Below are 19,068 nucleotides of genomic sequence, written 5' to 3'. Positions count from 1 at the left end.
TGGAGGTGAGCCGGGCCTCTAGATGGCTTTGGGCCAAGCTGCAAGGGGACATCAGGACCCTGGCCAGGGTGGGTGGGGGTCGGGGGGCTCTTGGAGAAGATTCTAGAATCAGGCCCTCTTAACCTCCTGCTGATGAAGCCATGTCCAGGATGTGGGCTCTGAGGGCTCCATGTACCCTGGAGTGCCAGCATGTACAGGCTGCCGAGATCCAGGAGGGAAGGAGGGAGGCCGGTGGAGGTGAATGGGCTTGAATGAGATACATCTATTATGTTTAAGTCCAAACGAGCACCGTACCAGGCTGGGCCATCTACTGAGTGAAGGGGCCTTGACAGTCAATGGGACATGGGCACATCTGAAGCAGCAGGGTCTTCTAGAACTTTCTCCCAGTGGCGCATCAATCCATCGGAGCTGGGCCTAGGCTCCTGCCACCTCCAGTCCCCCCAGAGAAGGGGGTGGAGAAGGCTGGCAGTAGGGCTAGGCAGACTCCCCTTCCTTTTGCTGGGGTTCGAGGACCACGCTATGGTAGGCCCGGATGCAGGAGAAGGCAGTGGGTGGGATGCGGCGCCGGTCAATAAGGTTGTTCTCCAGGTGCGTGGAGATGAGGTTGGAGTCCTGGGCCACACGTGTGTCACAGATGGAATTCAGGGGCACATGTCTGTGGAGGAGGGGTTGCAGGATGAGCCGAGACCCCAGAAAGGAGAGTCAGGCATCAGGCGAGAGGAGAGAAAGCGTGGCCCCACAGTGGATGGTGGGGACACCGAGGCACAGACACCAGGTCCAGGGTGGAGGGTCACCTGGCCACTCGGGGCTCCCAACCTCTCCCGCCCTCCCCCAGCCCAGATTCTTCTGCCAGCCACTGGGCACAGCCTCCAGTCACAGCGATCAAGATGGGCCCATGGAGGCAGGGAAGAATGCCCCCACAGTGCTGCTGCCAGCCTCTGGGGCCCCTGCGTGATGAGCCCACAGGCCAGAACATCTGGCCAGCCTGCCAGGTGGGGTCTCCGGGTCTCAGCAGAGCTGCCTCCCTCCCAGACTGGAGGTGGGGACAGGCCGGGGCAGGGTGGGGGGAGGGAACAGCAGGATGTGGCCCTACCTGATCTTGTTGTGGCTCAGACGTAGCACCTGCAGTGCCCGGAGGCCCAGGAGACCCCTTGGGATGGCCTGCAGCTGGTTGTGGTCCAGGAGCAGCTCGGCCAGGGAGGCCTGCAGGCCCAGGAAGGACACGCCGTGGATGCCATCCTCGCGCAGGCTGTTGTGGGCCAGGTGCAGGGTCTCCAGGCCGGGCTTCATGTGCGCAAACACGTAGCCGGGGATGCGCTCGATGCGGTTGTGGTGCAGCATCAGGTGGCGGAGGCCCCGGGGCAGGAAGGAGGGCACGTGCACCAGCCGGTTGTAGGACAGGTCGAGGGCCTCCAGCTTCCTAGGGGTGCAGTAGGGGAGTTATAGTCGGGGCCCCTGGTCCACGCCCCAGAGGAGGGTGGTGATTTGCTTCAAGATGGCAGCCACCACCAAGGCTTCCAACGGCTGGGGAGGGCCAGGCCCTGTCTGGCTTGTGTGCCCTCTGTCCACGGAGGCTGGGAAAGGGTCTGCGGGGTCCTCCCTTGCTCACCGCACAGCTAGCGAGGCTGGCCCTCGGGGCGGAGATGGAAGATCCGCTCCCTTTCCTCTCTCTCCCTCCTAAGCCCGAGCAGAGGGGCCAGTGGTCTGGGTCAAGAGCTATCTCCCTGGTGGTCCCCATGCTGCACTTTTTTGACCTCTTGGCCCTACCTAGGCTGAAGGCAAGCTGAAGACTGATGGGGAGGGAAACCAGGAGCACAGGGTGATGATGCTTCTAGAACAGACTGGGGCAAGGCAAGTGGTTCCTCTCACTGATATCCCCCCTCCCCCAGCCCCTGTGGTTGGGGTCAGCTCTTTGGCCTTGGGGTGGATGCCATCCTCTGTCCAAAGCAGGTGGGTCTCTGGTGCCTCCCAGGCCTGCCGAGCCAGCAGCCCCCTCTCCATCTACCAGCCGGAGAAAAACTGGCCGGCGCCGGCCTAGGCTTGACTGGCCGCCAGCCCCCTGCCCAGGCCCCGCGGCGGGAGTGGAACACGGCTGGGCGGCCCCTCCCTAGGCTGCTGTCTGCTTTCCTTTGCCCCCTTGGCAAGAGGGGGAGAGGAAAAAGGAATAATTAAACCCAAACGTCCTGGTAACTTTTTCCTGGAACACGAGGGCGCAGGGCGGGAGGCTCTGGTCCCTGGAATGGCGGTCTGGACTCTCAACCCCTCCTTCACCCTACCCCTGCTCTGCCTCAGTTGTCTTCAAACCCCAAGGATTGTCCCTTTCCAGCCCTTTGGCCAGTCCTGGGGTCACATCCTGACTCCTTAGGCAGTGCCTGTAAGGGCCTTGTCTGCCTCCTAGCCCCTCCTGCCGGTGACCTGACTCAGCCATCCAAATGAGATCATGGGGACTCATCCTGGACCCTTCTTCCTATAGTGGGGTGACTAGTGCCCCCCAAAGATATGGCTGCCCAGAACCCGTGTATGTGACCTGATTTGGCAGAAAGGTCTTTGTAGATGTGAGTGAGTGAAGGATCTTGGGATGACATCATCCTGCTTTAGGATGGGCAGGAAATGCAATGGGAGGTGGTCTTAGAAGAGGAGAGACACAGTCACAGAGGGGAAGCCAGGTGAAAAATGCAGAGACTGCAGTGATGCGGCCACAAGCCAAGTGGCACCTGGAGCCCCCAGAAACTGGAAGAGGCAGAAGGGATCCTACCCTGGAGGGAACATGGCCCTGCCACACCTTGATTTTGGATCTCTGACCTCCACAACTGTGAGAACAGAGCTCTGTTGTTTTAAGCTGCCCTCTTTGTGGTACTTTGTTATGGCTGCCCCAGGAAGGTCACAGGCCTTTTTCCTGTGGCTGCCATTTCTTCCATGCCCCTTCCTGCCCTCGTTACTTCCTAGCTAAACCCAGCATGGGGACAGCTTGCAGCACCTAGACTGCCCTCCCTCTGGGCACAGGCAGAGGAGGGATTTTGTGGACTTGGGAGTTCTGTCAGGTGGGAGGGCCAGAGAGAAATCTTGGAGAAGCAGGTGGTGACTGAGGGCCCAGGCCACCCTGAACCCTGGGCAGGGATGCAGGTGACCCAGGTGACCCACCAGGCCCCGTGAAGTCTCTCTGCCTTCCCTCCTAACTCTCTGCTTCCTTTGTGAGCATCCTCTATCTTTGTGCCCATGGGGGCAGAGCTTGGGCGGTGCCAGGGGGACCGCAGTACTCACGGAAGATCGATCCAAGCACGGGGTGCCAGTCGGTCCTCCTGGAGCCGGTTGTTGCTGAGAACCAGAACACTGAGGCTGCAGCTGTGGTTCAGTGTGCCCTCTCTCACCTCCTCGATGATGTTTGTGCCCAAGTGCAGCTCCTAGGGCCAGGGTTCAGGGTAAGCATTCGACCCACCAGTCAGTGGTGGCCTAGCTCAGCTCCTTGCCCCCTTCCACTAGGCCCCACTGTCTCTGCCCCTCTCAGGGCTGTGGCCAACTGTGCAAAAGATCCCAGTTGACACCTGCAAGCTGTACCATGACTCTTCAGAGTCCTGCAAGACACAGGCTCAGAGAGCATTGCCAAGCACCAGGGATCGTGCGGCCCAGAGAGGGCATGAGCCTTGTTCAGGGACACCTGGCAGGTCCACGATGGTCCTTGAGGTTCAATTTTAGGCTCCAGGAAGGTTTCGTCGGGCTGAGGAAAGGCCCTTTGGTGCTGAGGCCTTGTGGGTTTAGCATCAAAATTGTCCCCACAGGCAGCTGGCCCAGCTGTTGTGGGCAGACACTCCAGTCTTTTGGCCACAGCTCACCCTTGTGACTCAGTTGGTAAAGAATCAACCTGCAATGTTGGAGACCTGGGTTCAATCCCTGGGTTGGGAAGATCCCCTGGAGAAGAAAAAGGCTACCCACTCCAGTATTCTGGCCTGGAGAATTCCATGGACTGTATAGTCCATGGGGTCGCAAAGAGTCAGACACGACTGAGTGACTCTCACTTTCAGGGATTCCCTGGTGGCTCAGACAGTAAAGCATCTTCCCGCAATGCAGGAGACCCGGGTTCGATCCCTGGGTCAGGAAGATCCCCTGGAGAAGGAAATGGCAACCCACTCCAGTACTCTTTGCCTAGAAAATTCCATGGATGGAGGAGCCTGGTGGACTACAGTCCCTGGGGTCACAAAGAGTCAGACAACTGAGTGACTTCACTTCACTTTGCCTCTCGTGGCCTCGGGGCTCATAGTCACCTGCAGGGAGGCTGGCAGGCCGGGCGGGATGGTTCGAAGCTGGTTCCGGTCCAGCCTCAGGTACAGCAGGCTGCGCAAGGGCTGGAAGGCCAGGGGGGAGATGTTTCCGTCATGTAGCCGGTTCCCTTCTACCTCCAGTGTCAGCAGCTGGCTGAGACCTGTGGTGGCAGGCCGAGGGGGCAGGTGAGCTGACTGCCAAGCTCAGAAGGCCGGCTGGGAGCTGCCCACCTTAGCTCCAGAGACCCCCCACCCCTGGTCCTTGAGGCCAGGGCCACCTTTCTAGGTTGGTGCTCCCTGTCTGCCCCCCAGGAGGCTGCCTTGGGTGGAGCCTCCTCTCGCCCCCTCCCCCTGGGGCCTGTTCGCACCCCAGAAGCTGCTGTGCTCCAGGCCCTGAAGATGGTTGTCATTGAGTTTGAGCTCCTGCAACGAGGTGGGCAAGGTTGGCACTGTGGACAGTGAGTTCCCATCCAGGTTCAGCCGCTTCAGCCGCGTCAGATTCTAGGAGGTTGGAGAAGACCAAGCTGGAGACTGGGATGCCACTGGCTGGGGCTGGGCCTTCCCGGTGTGGCCTTGGGCTCGCCCTGCCCACAGACACCCTGCTTGGGTTGCATCATGGCTTCCTGGTTCCCTCTTGGACCAGACTTGTCTGGCGGTTTCTAGAACTCTCCTCAGGTTCTCCCAAGAGTGCTGGTCCCTTGGGGGACCTCAGGATCTGTGTTGGCCTCCATGCTCCCAGCTATGGACCATGTCACTCTACATCACTGATGCCCCTGGCACTGATCCCCCAGGAGACCAGGATGAGGGGCTGCTGTGTACCTTGAAGGCGTGGGGGTGCAGGCCAAGGGCATCCAGCTTATTCTTGCTCAAGTCGAGCCACTCCAGATTAGGTAGTCCCAGGAACGTGTGGGCTGGGATCTTGGCAATTTCGTTCTCTGCGCACACACAGGGCAGCCATTTTCCCGGCCCCTCCAACCCCCTCCCCTCTGCCAATCCGTACCTCCTCCACACAGGCCAGAGGCCGCAGTGACAGACTCCTTGAAGGAGCTGGGTCTTCTGATTGACCTGGTCAGAGCCTCTCAGGTCAGAGGGGCAGTGAGTCGTCCCCAGGCGTGGCGGGGAGGCAGCCACAGGGACCAAAGACCAATTGCGGCAGACACCCAGGTGTATGTCCTTCTACCCCTGCCATGGGAGTGGGTGTGAGAAAGTGGGGCCACCCACCTGCTAGGTAAAGCATGGTCAGGCCGGGGTCGGACAGGACAGGGACACGTTTCATCTTGACGTTGCCGCAGGCGATGGCCGCCTGGGCCAGGAGGCAGGAGGCTGGCAGGGAAGGCATGACCCGCTCTGGAGTGCCTGGGCCTATAGGCCCAGGGCTCTGCCCTCTCCTGCTTCCAGGTCTTTTCCGCCCATGACCTGTGGTCCCCGAGGTGTTGCTGCCCCCTTCACCTTGGCTATGATCCTTCTTCTCATGCCAGTCTGCTGGCCTGGGTTGCTGGGGGGCCCCTGGAGGATGAGAGATGAGGCTCTAGCCTGCTCACATAGCAACGGGGGCCTGCTGAGGAACAGGGTCTTTCCCGGGGCTCCCCAGACCCGCTGGTGACTCAGCCAGCTGTACCAGAAAAACAGGCCACTGGGCCTCCTGCTCTCGGCACCAAGGGCAAAGACCCAAACTAGGGCCCTGAGGCTGGGGTAGAAGATCTGCCTTGGCAGGGTTGCCCTCCTGCCTTGCAGATGGGGGCACTCAGCTTGGGCACTCTGAGAGTGGGTGGGGGTCTCAGTAGGTGGGAGTGTCAGTGCAGTTGGGCTATGTGTCCGAAGTCAGTCTTCACCTTTGGGGTACCTCTTGGGCTTTGGGCCCTTTTTCTTGGCTTCCTGGCCTCTGACCTACCTACCCTGGCCCTTCTTGTCAGCCATGGCACCCTCTTGGGCTCGGGGGGTCCTTGCTGCCCCAGGCCTTGTTGTACCTGTGGCCTGGGGGTGGACCTGTACAGTGCCGGCCCCATGGTTGTGGCCCTGTTTGTGCTCCCAGGCTGCTGGCTGTGTCGACTTCCTCTGGGTCAGCCTGGGTCTGGCGAGGACCTTCCAGCGAGGGGCTGTGGTCCAGGTAGGGGCTCTGGGGGCCCCCTCCTTGGAGGCAGGCCGCAGCCATGGCCTGTCCAGCTGCCCGTCACCAGGCCTGTCTGGGCTCCCGTTCCTGAGCATGGGTCGCACTTGACCTGCAGAAGGAGCCAGTGTGGGGTGGGGTGGCTGGGACCCCTGCGTGCCTGGGAGGCAGCACCTCTTTCCCGAGGAGGGAGATCAGCCATTGGCCTGCCTGCCTCTCTCCTGTATTTGCCCAGGCCTCACTTCTGCCTTTTTCTTCTCTCCTTAGGAGCTCTTGGCCTTCTGTCACTAACCCAAAGCCACCAAGTGTCAGAGATTCCCTGATCTCCAACTCACACTTTCACGGTGCCAGAGTGGAGGATCCTGAATAGGAGAGAGGTTCTCAATGTGATAAGCAGGCTGTGTCACCCTGCCTGCTTCTCAGAACTCCCAGGGATCCTTCAGGGACAAGGCACCAGCTGGTCCTTGGCTCATGACTGTGGGCCCAGGAGACCTTTAGTTGCCCTATTCAGAGAGGCGGGGCCTGCTCCTGTGTCTCCAGTTCCCTGTGGCTTCTTCCTGGGCAGGGAAAGGCAGGGACCCCCTCTGGGAAGATGAAGGGTCACTGCCACATGGCATAGTTTGCTCTTGGAGGTGGAGGCCCCAGTGCTTACTGGGAAGGAGGTGTTGAGGGTGAGGAGAGCCTACGGGCCACTCTGAGGGGCTATCAGCCATTGAAAAATGGGGATAATAGTCTCCCACCCCAGACCTCCCCTCCACTGCATGGTGCATGCTGAATCACTCAGTCGTGTCCAACTCTGTGTGACCCCATGCACTCTAGCCCGCCAGGCTCCTCTATCCATAGAATTCTCCAGGCAAGAATACTGGAGTGGGTTGCCATGCCCTTCTCCAGGGGGATCTTCCCCACCCAGGAATAGAACCCAGGTCTCCTGCGTTGCAGGTGGATTCTTTACTGCTGAGTCACTTGGGGAAGCCCCTCACTGCATGGTAGCCCCTCCTCAACCAGCACTGACCATGAGCCTGTCCTGCAAGTCCTGCTGTCTGCAGTGGGTTAAGGCACTGGGTCCCCTCACGGGCCCCTCCCATTCCACCCCTGGGCCTGGGCGGGGCCTCCATTTTCAGCCTCCTGCGCTTCTCTCAGTCCCCTTGGTAGGCATTAAGGCAGCCAACTGTACTCTCCAACCAGCAAACCTGGGTCCATTCTTCCAGATCCAGCTGCAGCAGCCTCTCTTGGTGAGGGGGTGTCTTCTCTCCCCTGTCCCCACCATGGGCAATCAGCACAAGGGCCTCTCAGAGTCCATCATGCCCCCTTGCCCTCCAGGAACAAGTTCCCTGAGGCTCATGGGACCCTCACGGCCCTGAATGGAACACTCATGGTGGGTTATGAGGTGGGCAGCCTCAGGGTGAATCTGCTTGCTCTCCCTCTGTGCCAGCCCTGGAGGTGGCGGGTCCCAGTAGTGGGGGAGAGTGCCATCCTGCCAGCCACCCTGCTAGTGCCACTTACTCACCGTCCGGGGGCCCAGATGCGCTGGGTGGTGGTGGCTGCAGGGTGGGCATCCCTGTGGGGGTTGGCTGGGCCCCAGGCCCTTTTGGGCCCAGGACTTGCTTGGCCAAGGCCCCTCCAGGGCAGCACCCCACCCAGAGAGCCAGGACAGGGAGCAGCACCCTCTTCATGGCCACCGGGGCTGGTGAAAGAGATGAAAGGCTGGAAAGGATGGAACACCAGTGGAGTGGCAGGCGACAGTCCGGCTCCCAGAGCTACAGTGCTTCGAGCCTCCCCTACCTGGCCCGGCCCCCCTCCAGGAAGGCTGCCCCCCAATAAACGCCTCCCCAGGCCTGGCCCCCGGCTTCCCGCAAAGTCCACTGCTCTCATCTGAGGAGAAAGAGAGATTGATTTTTTTTTTCTTGGACCTGAGTGCTCTCGCTCCTTTTCTGAGAAGCCTGCGTTCATTCTCCACTGGCCCTGACCCAGTGGCCCCCGTGAATAGGGCTTCTGTCTCTGCACACAGGGGGACCTGTGAGGCCCACCACAGATGGGGCTGCTCACCTCGGGCTGCCAGATCCTACCTCAGCGGCTGGGAAAAGAGAGGGTCTGGGCCTTGAGAGCCAGCAGCACACCCCAGGGCTTCCAAGGTCCTTGGGAGCCAGGGCAGGATCCTGGGGCACCGAACCATGGTGGCTCCAGCCCCTCTGTCGCAGTTGCTGATGCCGAGGCCTCCCAATTCCAGGGAAGACAGAACACGTGGGCAGAGCTGGGATGGGGTCCCAGTGCCCCCCACCTCTGGGCAGCTCCCTTTCCTCCAGGCCTCCACCTCCTCCTCTGTGAAATGGAGAGTGGGTATACATACACCCTGCAGGCCACCCCTCCCATGCCCTCACCCCTACATGGGAGTGTGTGTGGACCAGGGCAGCCAGGTTCTTCGGGAATCCTTGGTCTGGGGTGACCTGGCAGCCATCTGGGTGAGGCCATTTCACAGGTCCTCACAGACTTCTTGGCTAACAGTTTCCAGGTCCCACTCGGACTGCTGACATCAGGCAGATGGGTCCCTCTGGGTCGGGATGGGGTCTGAGAGTAGGGGCAAAGAAGGGGTGTCTTAACCACAGGCTCCCTGGCCCGCCCTCAGAGGGCCCCAGCTCCAGGCCCAGCTGTGGCAGCAGGCGGGGGCTGGCAAAGTGGCCAGATCTCACCACATGGCTCTTTGGGGCCAGCCTTGAGGAAGCTTTTCCTACAACTCTGTCCAGCATTGACTTATGTTTGGAAGCGATCTTAAAAAATGAGTTAATTGTGGGCAAGGCTTGGGTGGAGGGGAGAGGGGGAGGGGGTGAGGAACAGGGCCAGGAGGCTTGTGGAGGAGTGTCCCGTAGCCATCTGGGGCTCAAGGTATCTGTCAGGGGTCAGGGAGGAATGTGTGAGACCTAGGATGGGGCAGGGGGCACAGATTTCCCCCCACAAGCGAGTCTTCCTTTGTGCCTGGGGAGCAGTCTGAGTCCCGAGTGCCAGATGTGGTGAGGACACAGCAGTCACTGCCTTCCCAGAGCCCTTGGGCCACCTAAAAGTTGCACGTGAGCCATACAGGGTCCCCCGTCCTATCCGGGACTCTGGGTTAAGAAGTGAATTTGGGACCATGAGACAGAGACAGTCTAGGGATTGTGATCAAGCGCCCTGGGAACCAAGGATGAAGCCACCATCTGCTTGTGTGCTTGTAGGTGACACAGGATATCCTGGGCTAACGTTTTGCTAAAGCTGGGGGAGGGGGAGAACGTAGGCACAGGAAGCCAGGGTTTGCCCAGGGATCCTGGACCATTGAGCCCAATCCCTCCCTGCTCAGTACAGAGAAGGAACCGAGAGGGGGTAGGGTTGGCCCAAGTCTGATGCCAGAGACCGGGTCTCCTGCCTCCCGACCTGGGCATTGCTTGAGGACGTGGTAGGACCCAGCCTGAGATGGGCCCCTGGAGACGGACGGACTGGTGGGAGCCCCGGCTCTGACCCTCCCCCTGCCTGGGGATGGATTCTGGAATCCTGGCCCCCAACCCATTTCCCCTGTTTGCGCCGCTCCCCAGGCGCTGACTAAACATCCTGCCATCTGGTTCCCATTAGCTGGGCTGGAGGTGGGGGAAGCCTGCTCCCAGGTTTCTCTGGCACAGTGGCCTGGAGGAGGGAGGCCTAAGCTCCTACCCACCTAGGCAGGAAGGGGCGAGGCCTGGAGCACTCTCAGCCCCCCAGGTCCCATGGAGTCCTGTCCTCACTGCCCTTCTCCCACCGGGGGCTCATTGGCCACCTGGCTACCTACTCTGTCCAGTATCAAGGCGTCTGGCCGTCGTGGGGACCTTGTAGCCACCCTCACAGAGCACAGCCTGAACACAGAGCTTGCTCGTGGACTGGGCTGAGACAGGCAGGGCCCCAGGCCAACACTAACCCTGAGCCTGGTGTCTGGATTTTCCAGGAACCAGAGATGTAGCCTGAGGGTTGCTGGAAGGGTTTTGGGCTCCCAGCTCTGCCCGGACGGCTCAGCCATGTGATGTCAGGAGGAAGCCTCCCTGTTCAGGGCCTCGGTCTCCCCATTTCGTTGTGACAGATATGGTCTCTTTAGAAAGTTCTAGAATCTGAGAACTGGAAGGGTTTTGGGCTCCCAGCTCTGCCCAGACGGCTCAGCCATGTGATGTCAGGAGGAAGCCTCCCTGCTCAGGGCCTCGGTCTCCCTATTTCATTGTGGTGGATATGGTCTCTTTAGAAAGTTCTAGAGTCTGAGAACAGGCAGGGCCCTATAGTAACTGGATGAAATGATCAAAATTGCTTCTGGCTGCACAATCTCAAGGTTCTGAGGACTAGGAAGGGAGTCTTGCTCCTTCTCCTCTGGTTCTTCCCTTCCACGTGGTCCACTGTCTACATGCAATTATCCCCCAAGAACACCCATACCCTCATGAGTCAGGACTCACTCAAATTGGCAGCCTAGAGGATGACAAAGCAATGCCCTTCGTCCCTCAAGCCTCTTTAGAACTGCACAGCGGAAAGCTCCTGTCCTGTCAAGGGAGGATTGGAGAATAGATCTTTGCTCACAGAACATTCCTGAGCCCCTGTGGTGGGCCAGACACCATGCCTGGCACGGTGTGTGGTACAGTGGTGAACCACATGGCCAGCTTTCCTGTGCTCACAAAGTGTGCTGTCTAGTGGGGTGTGTGAGGACCCCATCAGAAGGAAAGGGGCTGGCCACGGTGACTGTAGGAAGAAACACTTTCGACAGGATGAGGACTGTGAGAAACTGATGTTTGGGCTGAGATGTCAGTGAAAAGGAGATATCCATGCAAAAAGGGCTCCAGTAAGGAACCCCCCCGAGGAGGATGGACAGCAGTGCGAAGGCCCTGAGGCAGAAAAGGCTTTGGCCCACTTTGAGAACCAGCAAGGAGACCAGTGTGGTGGAGCAGGCTGAGTGAGGGGTGAGGCCGGGGAAGGGTTGCAGGGCTAGCTAGCTTGATAACGCATCAAAATGTGGCCAGTGGACTTTGCCTTTGACCTTGAAGGAAGCAGGGAACTGCTGTGGATTTCTGAGCAGAGGAGTTACATGTGATCTGACTTTTTAAAAAAAATGTTATTGAAGTATAGTTGAATTACAATGTTGTGTTAATGTCTGCTGTACAGCAAAATGAACAGTTATACATACACACACGCACACACACACACACACACACACACACACATATATATATACATATATATAGTTTTTCTTTTTCATATTCTTTTCCATTATGGCCTATCACAGGATATCGAATATAGTTCCCTGTGATATATAGTACAGAGAAGGAAATGGCAACCCACTCCAGTATTCTTGCCTGGAGAATCCCAGGGACAGAGGAGCCTGGTGGGCTGCCATCTATGAGGTCACACAGAGTTGGACACGACTGAGTGACTTAGTAGCAGCAGTAGCTATACTGTACGATCTTATTGTTTATCCATCCTATATATAATAGTTTGCAGCTACTAATCCCAAACTCTCAATCCTTCCCTCTCCCTCCCACCTCCCCCTTGGGCAACCACAAGTCTGTTCTCTATGTCTATGAGTATATTTCAGAGATAGGTTCATTTGTTTCGTATTTTAGATTCTGCATATAAGTGATATCATATGGTATTTGTCTTTCTCTTTCTGACTTATTTCACTTAGTATGAAAATCTTTAGGGCCATGCGTGTTTGCAAATCCATGTTGCTGCAAAGAATTTCAGTCTTTTTAATGACTGAGTTTTATATATATATATGTATGTATGTATACATAACTCAGCCATTAAAAAGAATGAAATTATACACATATACATACACATGTATGTGTATACAAACATGTATATATACATGTATGTATGTATATACTATATATACATATATAGTACATATATGTATATATGCATATACATATATATACATACACATATATGCATATACATATATATGTATTTACAATATACACATATATACATACATATATACACATATATGTATGTATATACAATATATATATATACTGCATCTCCTTTATTCATTCATCTGTCAATGGACATTTAGGTTGTTTCCATATCTTGGCTATTGTGAACAGTGCTGCTATGAATATAGGGGTTTAATTAGAGTCTTATCTGGGTATATGCCCAGGAGTGGGATTGCTGGATCATATGGCAACTCTGTTTTTAGTTTTTTTGAGGAACTTCCATACTGTTTTCCCTTGTGGTTGCACCAATTTACTTTCCCACCAACAATGGGGGGGGGGTCCCTTTTCTCCACACTCTCCCCAGCATTTATTATTTATAGATATCTTAATGATGGCCATTCTGACTGGTGTGAGTTGGTACCTCATTGTAGTTTGGATTTGCATTTGTCTAATAATTAGCAACTTGGAGCATCTTTCCATGTGCCTATTGCCCATCTGTATGTCTTCTTTGGAGATTTCTCAATTTAAGGCTTCTGCCAAGTTTTTGATTGTGCTGTTTATATTTTTGTTATTGAATTGTATGAGCTTCTGTATATTTAGGAAAGTAAGCCCTTGGGCACATCATTTGCAAATATTTTCTCCCAGTTCATAGGTTGTGATCTGACTCATATTGTAAAAGGATCCTTTGGACAGCAGGGTGGAGCACAGACTTGTTGAGGGCACAAGGGCAGAAGGAGGGAGCCAGTGTGGAGGCAGCTGCACCCTCCACTGGAGAGGTCTTTGAGTCTAGCCCAGGGTGGAGGGGGCTAGTGGGAAAAGTTGGTGGAGCCAGAACAGTGAAGGCCGAGTGAGCCCGGGGCAGAAACTTGGGAGGCCAGCTCCTGACATGTCAAGTGTAAAGTGGGTGATCAGACAGCCAAGTTGTCAAATCTGTAAGGTAGTTCTGTGTATGCATCTGGAGCTCAGGGCCAAGGTCTGGGCTACAAGTCCTGCCCTCCCACTGCCTGTCATTAGACGAGTTCATTGAGCCCCTACTATGCACCAGGCCTTCTGCCAGGACTCAGGGAAGAATAGTGGCTCTGCAGCCAAAGACTCACTCCTGGAGTGACACCCAGAGCAAGCAGACAGGCCTGATCTTGTGCCTTCCACAATGTGTCCCAGTAACATCAAAGCTTATCTGTGCATGTGTGCACATGTGTGTGTGTGGGCATCTATCATATATAAACAAAGGTACAGTGGCCTTTTCCCTCTTCAAACTTTGAGAAGAAAAAAGGCAAACTTTCCATACCCTCTTCCTGTTGCCAGCCGTTTATTCCCTAGAGAAAACCCATCTTGTTTTAATGCCATGAAAACCCCAGAGGATCTGGTCCCAATTAAACAACTTTTCTTGCAGATGCTTTTGTGAGAACTAAATACATCAGAGGTCCAGATTCCTGCGTCGTCCTTCCTTCCTTGAGAACTGGTGTTCCTGAGCAAGCAAGTCACAGAGGGACAGTGAGAGAGAGAAGAGAGGCACATAGACAGACTAAAGGAAAGACAGAAGGGAGGAAAAGGGAACACAGAATCCGGATGATGGCTGGGGATACAGTGATGGGTAGTAAGAAGCACTGGCAGTCAGGGGAGAGGACCGTGGACATCCTCTGGACTGTAGGCATCCCTGGGGAAGGTGCCAGTGGAAGGCGTGCTGGAGGGGGGTGGAAAGCAGCAAGCGTGGCTTGGGGACAAAAAGGTCCCAGGTGGCCGATGTGGCTGAGTCGAGGGAGCAAGGTTAGGGGCAAGTGGGGCCACTCTCCCAGCCTCCTGTCTGAAATTCCAGATGGTTCTTGCAAATAATGTGGGCCCTGCTTGACTCCCCATGGAAGCTGCCCCTGCCCCTCTAGGTGGGCATCGAGGGGCCCCACACGTGGGGCAGAGGCTAGCGTGGGCCTGGGGGCGAACAAGCTGGAACGTGAGGTCGAGCCTCCCCCCCAGCCCCCACCTCCCCGGCCCTCCGGAGTGGGCACGTTCACGTTCCAGTCCTGGCGCCCACGTCTCCAACTCCAGACGCATGTGACTCAGCCCCGCCGGACTTGCCAAGCTGTCTAGACCCAAGTGTCTCCCCGTGGAGGGGCCGTCCCGCCCGCCACTTCCTCAGCCGCCGCCCCAGGGTTGGGGGCGGGGCGCTGTGGCGCCCCAACGCACGTGCAAGCGCGCGTCCCCGCCTCGCCTGAGCCGCGTGCGCGCGCCCCTGTCCCATCAGCCTTCGGGGGGCGCCAGGCGCGTGCGCGGAACCCCCAGAGACCCGCCCCTACCCCAGAGCGAAAGGGCGCGAGCGTGGGGCACCCCAACGCCCGCGAAGGCCCGGCTCACTCCATCGGAGCCCACCACCTCCCCGCGTGGCTCCCTCGGGGGAGGGCCTGGGAGCGCACTTGTGGGGACAACCCCGCCCATGCACCCTGGCTTCCTCCCGCACCTCCAAGCGGACCGGCGGGCCCTCGCAGGCCCTGGGGGTGGGGCCCTAAAGCAGGAGTTTCGCTGCCTTGCCTGGGTGTCCCAGGAGCAGAGAGCCAGGGGCTCTCTCAAGCCCCTCTCAAGGGCTGGCTCTCCAGTTGCCCCTGCCTTGCCCCCCGCCCCGTCCCTGTTCCAGCGTAGGTTTCAGAAGGGACAGAAAGAGGAGGCCAAGGTCCCAGGGAAACTGCTTCATCCTCTTGCGCCAGCAGACACGCTCAATGTGGACACAGGCTGAGAATGAGAACGTTCCTGATGGTTTTCATCAGGCAGCTGCTAGGCTGACATTCTTAGCCAGCCAGGGCTAGGACCAGAGACCCCAAGACTCCCCCAAGCCTCCCCTCCAGGCAGGCCCATGTCTGTCAGGCCCATAGACACAGCTCTGGGGTCTTCCAGGCTTATGCCACCCCAGTGCGTGGCCAGGCCAGTCCCCAGAGCCTCTGGGTGGGCGAATGGCAGCCCCGCCCCCCCTGCCCCTCCCCCCCGGCCCCCCCCCCCCCAGCCAAAGGAAAGCTGGTGTCATTCTTGTTCCCAGAACCCTTCTGGTCTGTTGCTGATGACAAAGTTTGGGGTCCCTGCAGCCTTGAGGCTCTTCCCAATCTCACTGGTAAGTGTCCCATGTTCATGTCCTCTACCCCTCCTCCCATCCCTGTGAAGATGGTTTGTTTTGGAGTGGGCTTCTGGCTGGCACAGATGGCGTGGGCTGGCTGCAAGCCCTGGGCACCTGGGTGGATGGGTGACCAACAGTCCAGCCTGCTGGCTCAGTCTGGAGCAGATGAGAGAGGTCCAGGAAGAGGGCAGGCAGGAAAGACAGGGGGGAGACAGCCCTCTCACTTTGCCTCTCCTGGAGAACCTTGAACTCAGACCTTCCTCAGCCTGGCCTCATCACCCTGTGTCATTTCTCCCCCAGATCCAATGCCAGGCCCAGCCACTTACTTCTACAGAGTGCCTCAACCCATAACTAATGGAATTTTTCGCCTGAAATCTCTCTCTCTCTCTCTCACACACACACACAGACACACACACACAGACATGTGCCCTTTTCTCAGGAGCGTGCATTTGGTACTCACCAGAGGATGTGGTGAGGAGTCCTTTGATCTCATTTTCTTACTGGGGAATCTCAGGGGTATGGGGAGTGGGGCACTGGAGGGATCCTCCATCCCTCAAAAGCTCCCCTTTCTTGGAACAAGGCCTTCAGTCTGTCTCAGAGGCAGCTGAAGCAAATCTTCCTTCTCTTCCTTGTGTGTGTGCGTTAGTCTGTGTCCAAGTCTTTGCGACAACTCTTTGTGACCCCATGGACTGTAGCCCGCCAGGCTTCTCTGTCCATGGAATTCTCCAGGCAAGGATACTGGAGTGGATTGCCGTTACCTTCTCCAGAGGAGATTTCCCTGGTGGCTCAGTTGGTAAAGTGTCTGCCTACAATGTGGGAGACCTGGGTTCAATCCCTGGGTTGGGAAGATCCCCTGGAGAAGGAAATGGCAACCCACTCCAGTACTCTTGCCTGGAAAATCCCATGGACGGAGGAGCCTGGTTGGCTACAGTTCATGGGGTCACAAAGAGTTGGACATGACTGAGTGACTTCACTCACTCACTCTCCAGAGGAACTTCCCAACCTAAGGATTGAACCCTCACAGGCAGATTCTTTACCATTTGAGCTACAGGGAAGTCTCTTCCTTACTGGAGAGGTAAACCTTGAACTTCTGCTTTCTTTGATTGGCTGTTGGGGGTGGGGACCTGGTTCAGATTCCCCCAGCACCCTGGGGTCTGCTGCTAATGGCAGCTGCAACTTTGGGGCCAAGATGCTTTCAGAGCCCTTCCTCTCACCCGATGCCCTGTACAGCTCCTGCCAGCAGCCCACTGCTCCAGGGCAGGGAGGCCATGGGGTGAAGCCATCTGGTTGACTATACATTTCGTACCCAAGGCACAAGGCCAGGTGCGTCACGTGGCTGGCTGCCTCAGCCACCACTGCTCGCTGCCAGCCCATCCCTGACACAGTGAGGCCAGTACCTGTCAACTGGTCTCATTTTCCAGCCTCTTTTCCAAGCACTGACACGTGGCCAAGTTTCCCCCATGATCAGGAGTTTGGTTCAGTGCTCAGGTCTGTGCAGGGCCCTGCGGTCTCTGCTGACATCTGTGCCCCCCACGCCCAGCCCCATCCCCTCTCAGGCGGACATTATCCTTCAGCTCTTAACCTGCCCAGGCCTCCTGCACAGAAGCCATGCGCTCTGGGCAGGCATGCCCCCTAACAGAGTTGTCCACATCCTCCCTGCCTCCCTGAGCTTGCATACCTCCAAGACAGAGAGCTCCCTCCCTTTTCCCAGGGAGCCAAGCTAGTGTTTTTGACAGTGCCCTCTGAGAGAAGTGCTTCCTTGTATTGAATTTGAGTCCACATTTCCAGAGGCGTCTACCACTCTGCAGTCCTTTCTACCCCACCCAGAGAGGCCCAGTAGTCTCTGTTCCCATTCCAGTCTCCAGTCTTTCCTGTGGATGAGGCTTGGGAGGCACCATGATTCGGGGGTGGTGTGGGAGGGGAAGCTGAGGCCTGTTGCTGTCATCTCTATGAGCTGAGGGCTGGCCAGTGGGCTCTCCATGCAGGGGACGGACCTGAATGACCCTTTGAGATGGTCTTCTCCCATCAAGGCCCTGACAATCCCACCACATCCCATCCTGTGCCATAGACAGAGCTGTTGAATCGGGGAAGGGCTGTTTAAACTACTGGCTCCATAGAGCTGGGTGGAGAAGGGGAATTTTCTTCCAGAATACACAGAGGCTGGTTTCTTCTTGATCTTCAGGAGCAGAGGATATGGAGAGGGTGGGGAGGCCACCACACTGCCATAGTTTCTCCCGCCAAATTCCCTAGTCCTAGGAAAGATCCACAGAAATACCCACAAGAATTTGAACGTCTGAGCTAGGGCTGTGATGGAAATGAAATTTTTTAAAAAGAAAGAAAAACAAAAACAGAAAAAGAGGGGGGAAAAAAGGTTAAAAAAAAATCCCAAAGCCCCCTACAGCCTTCAGCGGTAAGAAGTGCCCAAGGTAGCAGCCACATTGGAGGGGGAAGGGATCTTACAGTGCTTTTGCAAATCTCTGGGTCCCCGGGTCCAGGCTGGGGCATCCTTCAGCTCAAGTTTAGAGGCTCTGTGTTCTCAGAATAGCTTGGAATTCCAAACCATTCACTAGGGAATCAGGCCCTGCTCCACAAGGCCAGGCTGGGGTCCCTTCCTCTTAGCCCAGACTCCTGCCCATCCCTTCCTTCCAGAACATGGCTGAGCCCTCTCCTGTCACTCAGAGGACTGAAGTCGCCTTCAGCCAGGTCCCTAGGTCTCCTGCCCTCTAGCCCTGCCCCCTGATGCCACCCTCCAGGAGATGGCAGGATGGGGCACTGAGCAGGGACAGACTCTGGAGACAATCAAGGAGAGCTGGCAGCAGCTCCTTGCTGCTGGTTTCCCACTCTCTGAGCATCAGCCACCCTCCAGCTCCTTCCTACCTCATCTGATCAGCAGGTCCCTGGGATGCGGGCGTTAACTGAGCTGGGGGTTTTGGAGGTGTGGCAGAGGACAGGCTGACAAATGTCATTTCAGACTCATTGAGTTTGAGGGGCCTGAGAGGTGCAAAGACATTTCTAAGTGGCCAGGGCAGGAAGGAGACACAGAACCTTCCAGAAGGTCAAAGACAGACTGGAGGAGGGGTAGGTGAAAGGAGCACAATACTAGTAAACATGTACATAGTGCTTTTCACATGCCAGGTATTGCCCTGGGTATTTTATATAAAATTTTACCTCATTCCGCCCTCATAGCAACCCAGTGAAGTAAGTGCTCTCAGTATCCACATTAGGTGCGTGCAAGGAAGCACAAAGAGGTTAGGTAACCTGCCCAAAGACACACAGCTTGGGCCAGATTCGAATCCACGAAACCTCTTTCTAACTACGCTGTGAGTGTGGGTAAACGGAGACAGAGACCGGCGCTGGGACGTGGGACGCTGAAGTCCCAGTTCTGTCCCGTCACCCAGGTTCCCCCTTTATCTTCCCGCGGAGAAACCGCGGGAAGAGGGCAGGAGCGCCCTCTTCTGGAGGATGTTCTTCCTGCTCCGTCCTCCTTCCCGGGCCGGCGGGCTGGAGCCTAGAGCGTGAGCCTGGAACCAAGTGCCAGCCCCGGCTCCTCCCTCTTTCCTCGAGGTCAGCCTCCTGGGCGGAGCCACTGCCCAATGGGAAGGCACGGTGGAGGAGGGGGCGGGATGCGTCTCTGCGCAATGCCCCGGCTATGGCGCAGGCGGGTAGGCGGGAGGGACACTAGGCTCGCGATTGATTGGT

The 19,068-nt window shown here is 56.9% G+C and overlaps 1 protein-coding gene across 5 annotated transcripts; it reads right to left on the bottom strand.

Annotated features, from left to right (window-relative positions):
- Positions 1 to 216: 216 nt before the first annotated feature.
- Positions 217 to 8,221, bottom strand: LOC122434340 (extracellular matrix protein 2-like). Of its 5 annotated transcripts, none has more exons than XM_043457579.1 (9): positions 7,871 to 8,221; positions 6,152 to 6,475; positions 5,706 to 5,762; positions 5,076 to 5,191; positions 4,625 to 4,757; positions 4,260 to 4,417; positions 3,262 to 3,401; positions 1,094 to 1,420; positions 217 to 655 (listed from the first exon to the last, which is right to left on the bottom strand). In XM_043457579.1, exons 1-9 carry the CDS (start codon positions 8,034 to 8,036, stop codon positions 475 to 477), a joined length of 1,602 nt encoding a protein of 533 aa, XP_043313514.1. In that variant the 5' UTR covers positions 8,037 to 8,221; the 3' UTR covers positions 217 to 474. The 5 variants fall into 5 exon arrangements, with proteins under 5 accessions (XP_043313514.1, XP_043313510.1, XP_043313511.1 ...); XM_043457575.1 differs by having other exon boundaries at positions 218 to 655; positions 5,478 to 5,762; XM_043457576.1 differs by having other exon boundaries at positions 218 to 655; positions 5,478 to 5,762; positions 6,224 to 6,475.
- Between the last annotated feature and the right edge of the window lie 10,847 nt (positions 8,222 to 19,068).

Source organism: Cervus canadensis, chromosome X, assembly GCF_019320065.1.
Source record: "Cervus canadensis isolate Bull #8, Minnesota chromosome X, ASM1932006v1, whole genome shotgun sequence".
Taxonomy (NCBI): Eukaryota; Metazoa; Chordata; class Mammalia; order Artiodactyla; family Cervidae; genus Cervus; species Cervus canadensis.
The sequence above is the reverse complement of the archived record's forward strand: the minus strand, read 5'-3'. Positions and strand labels throughout refer to the sequence as shown.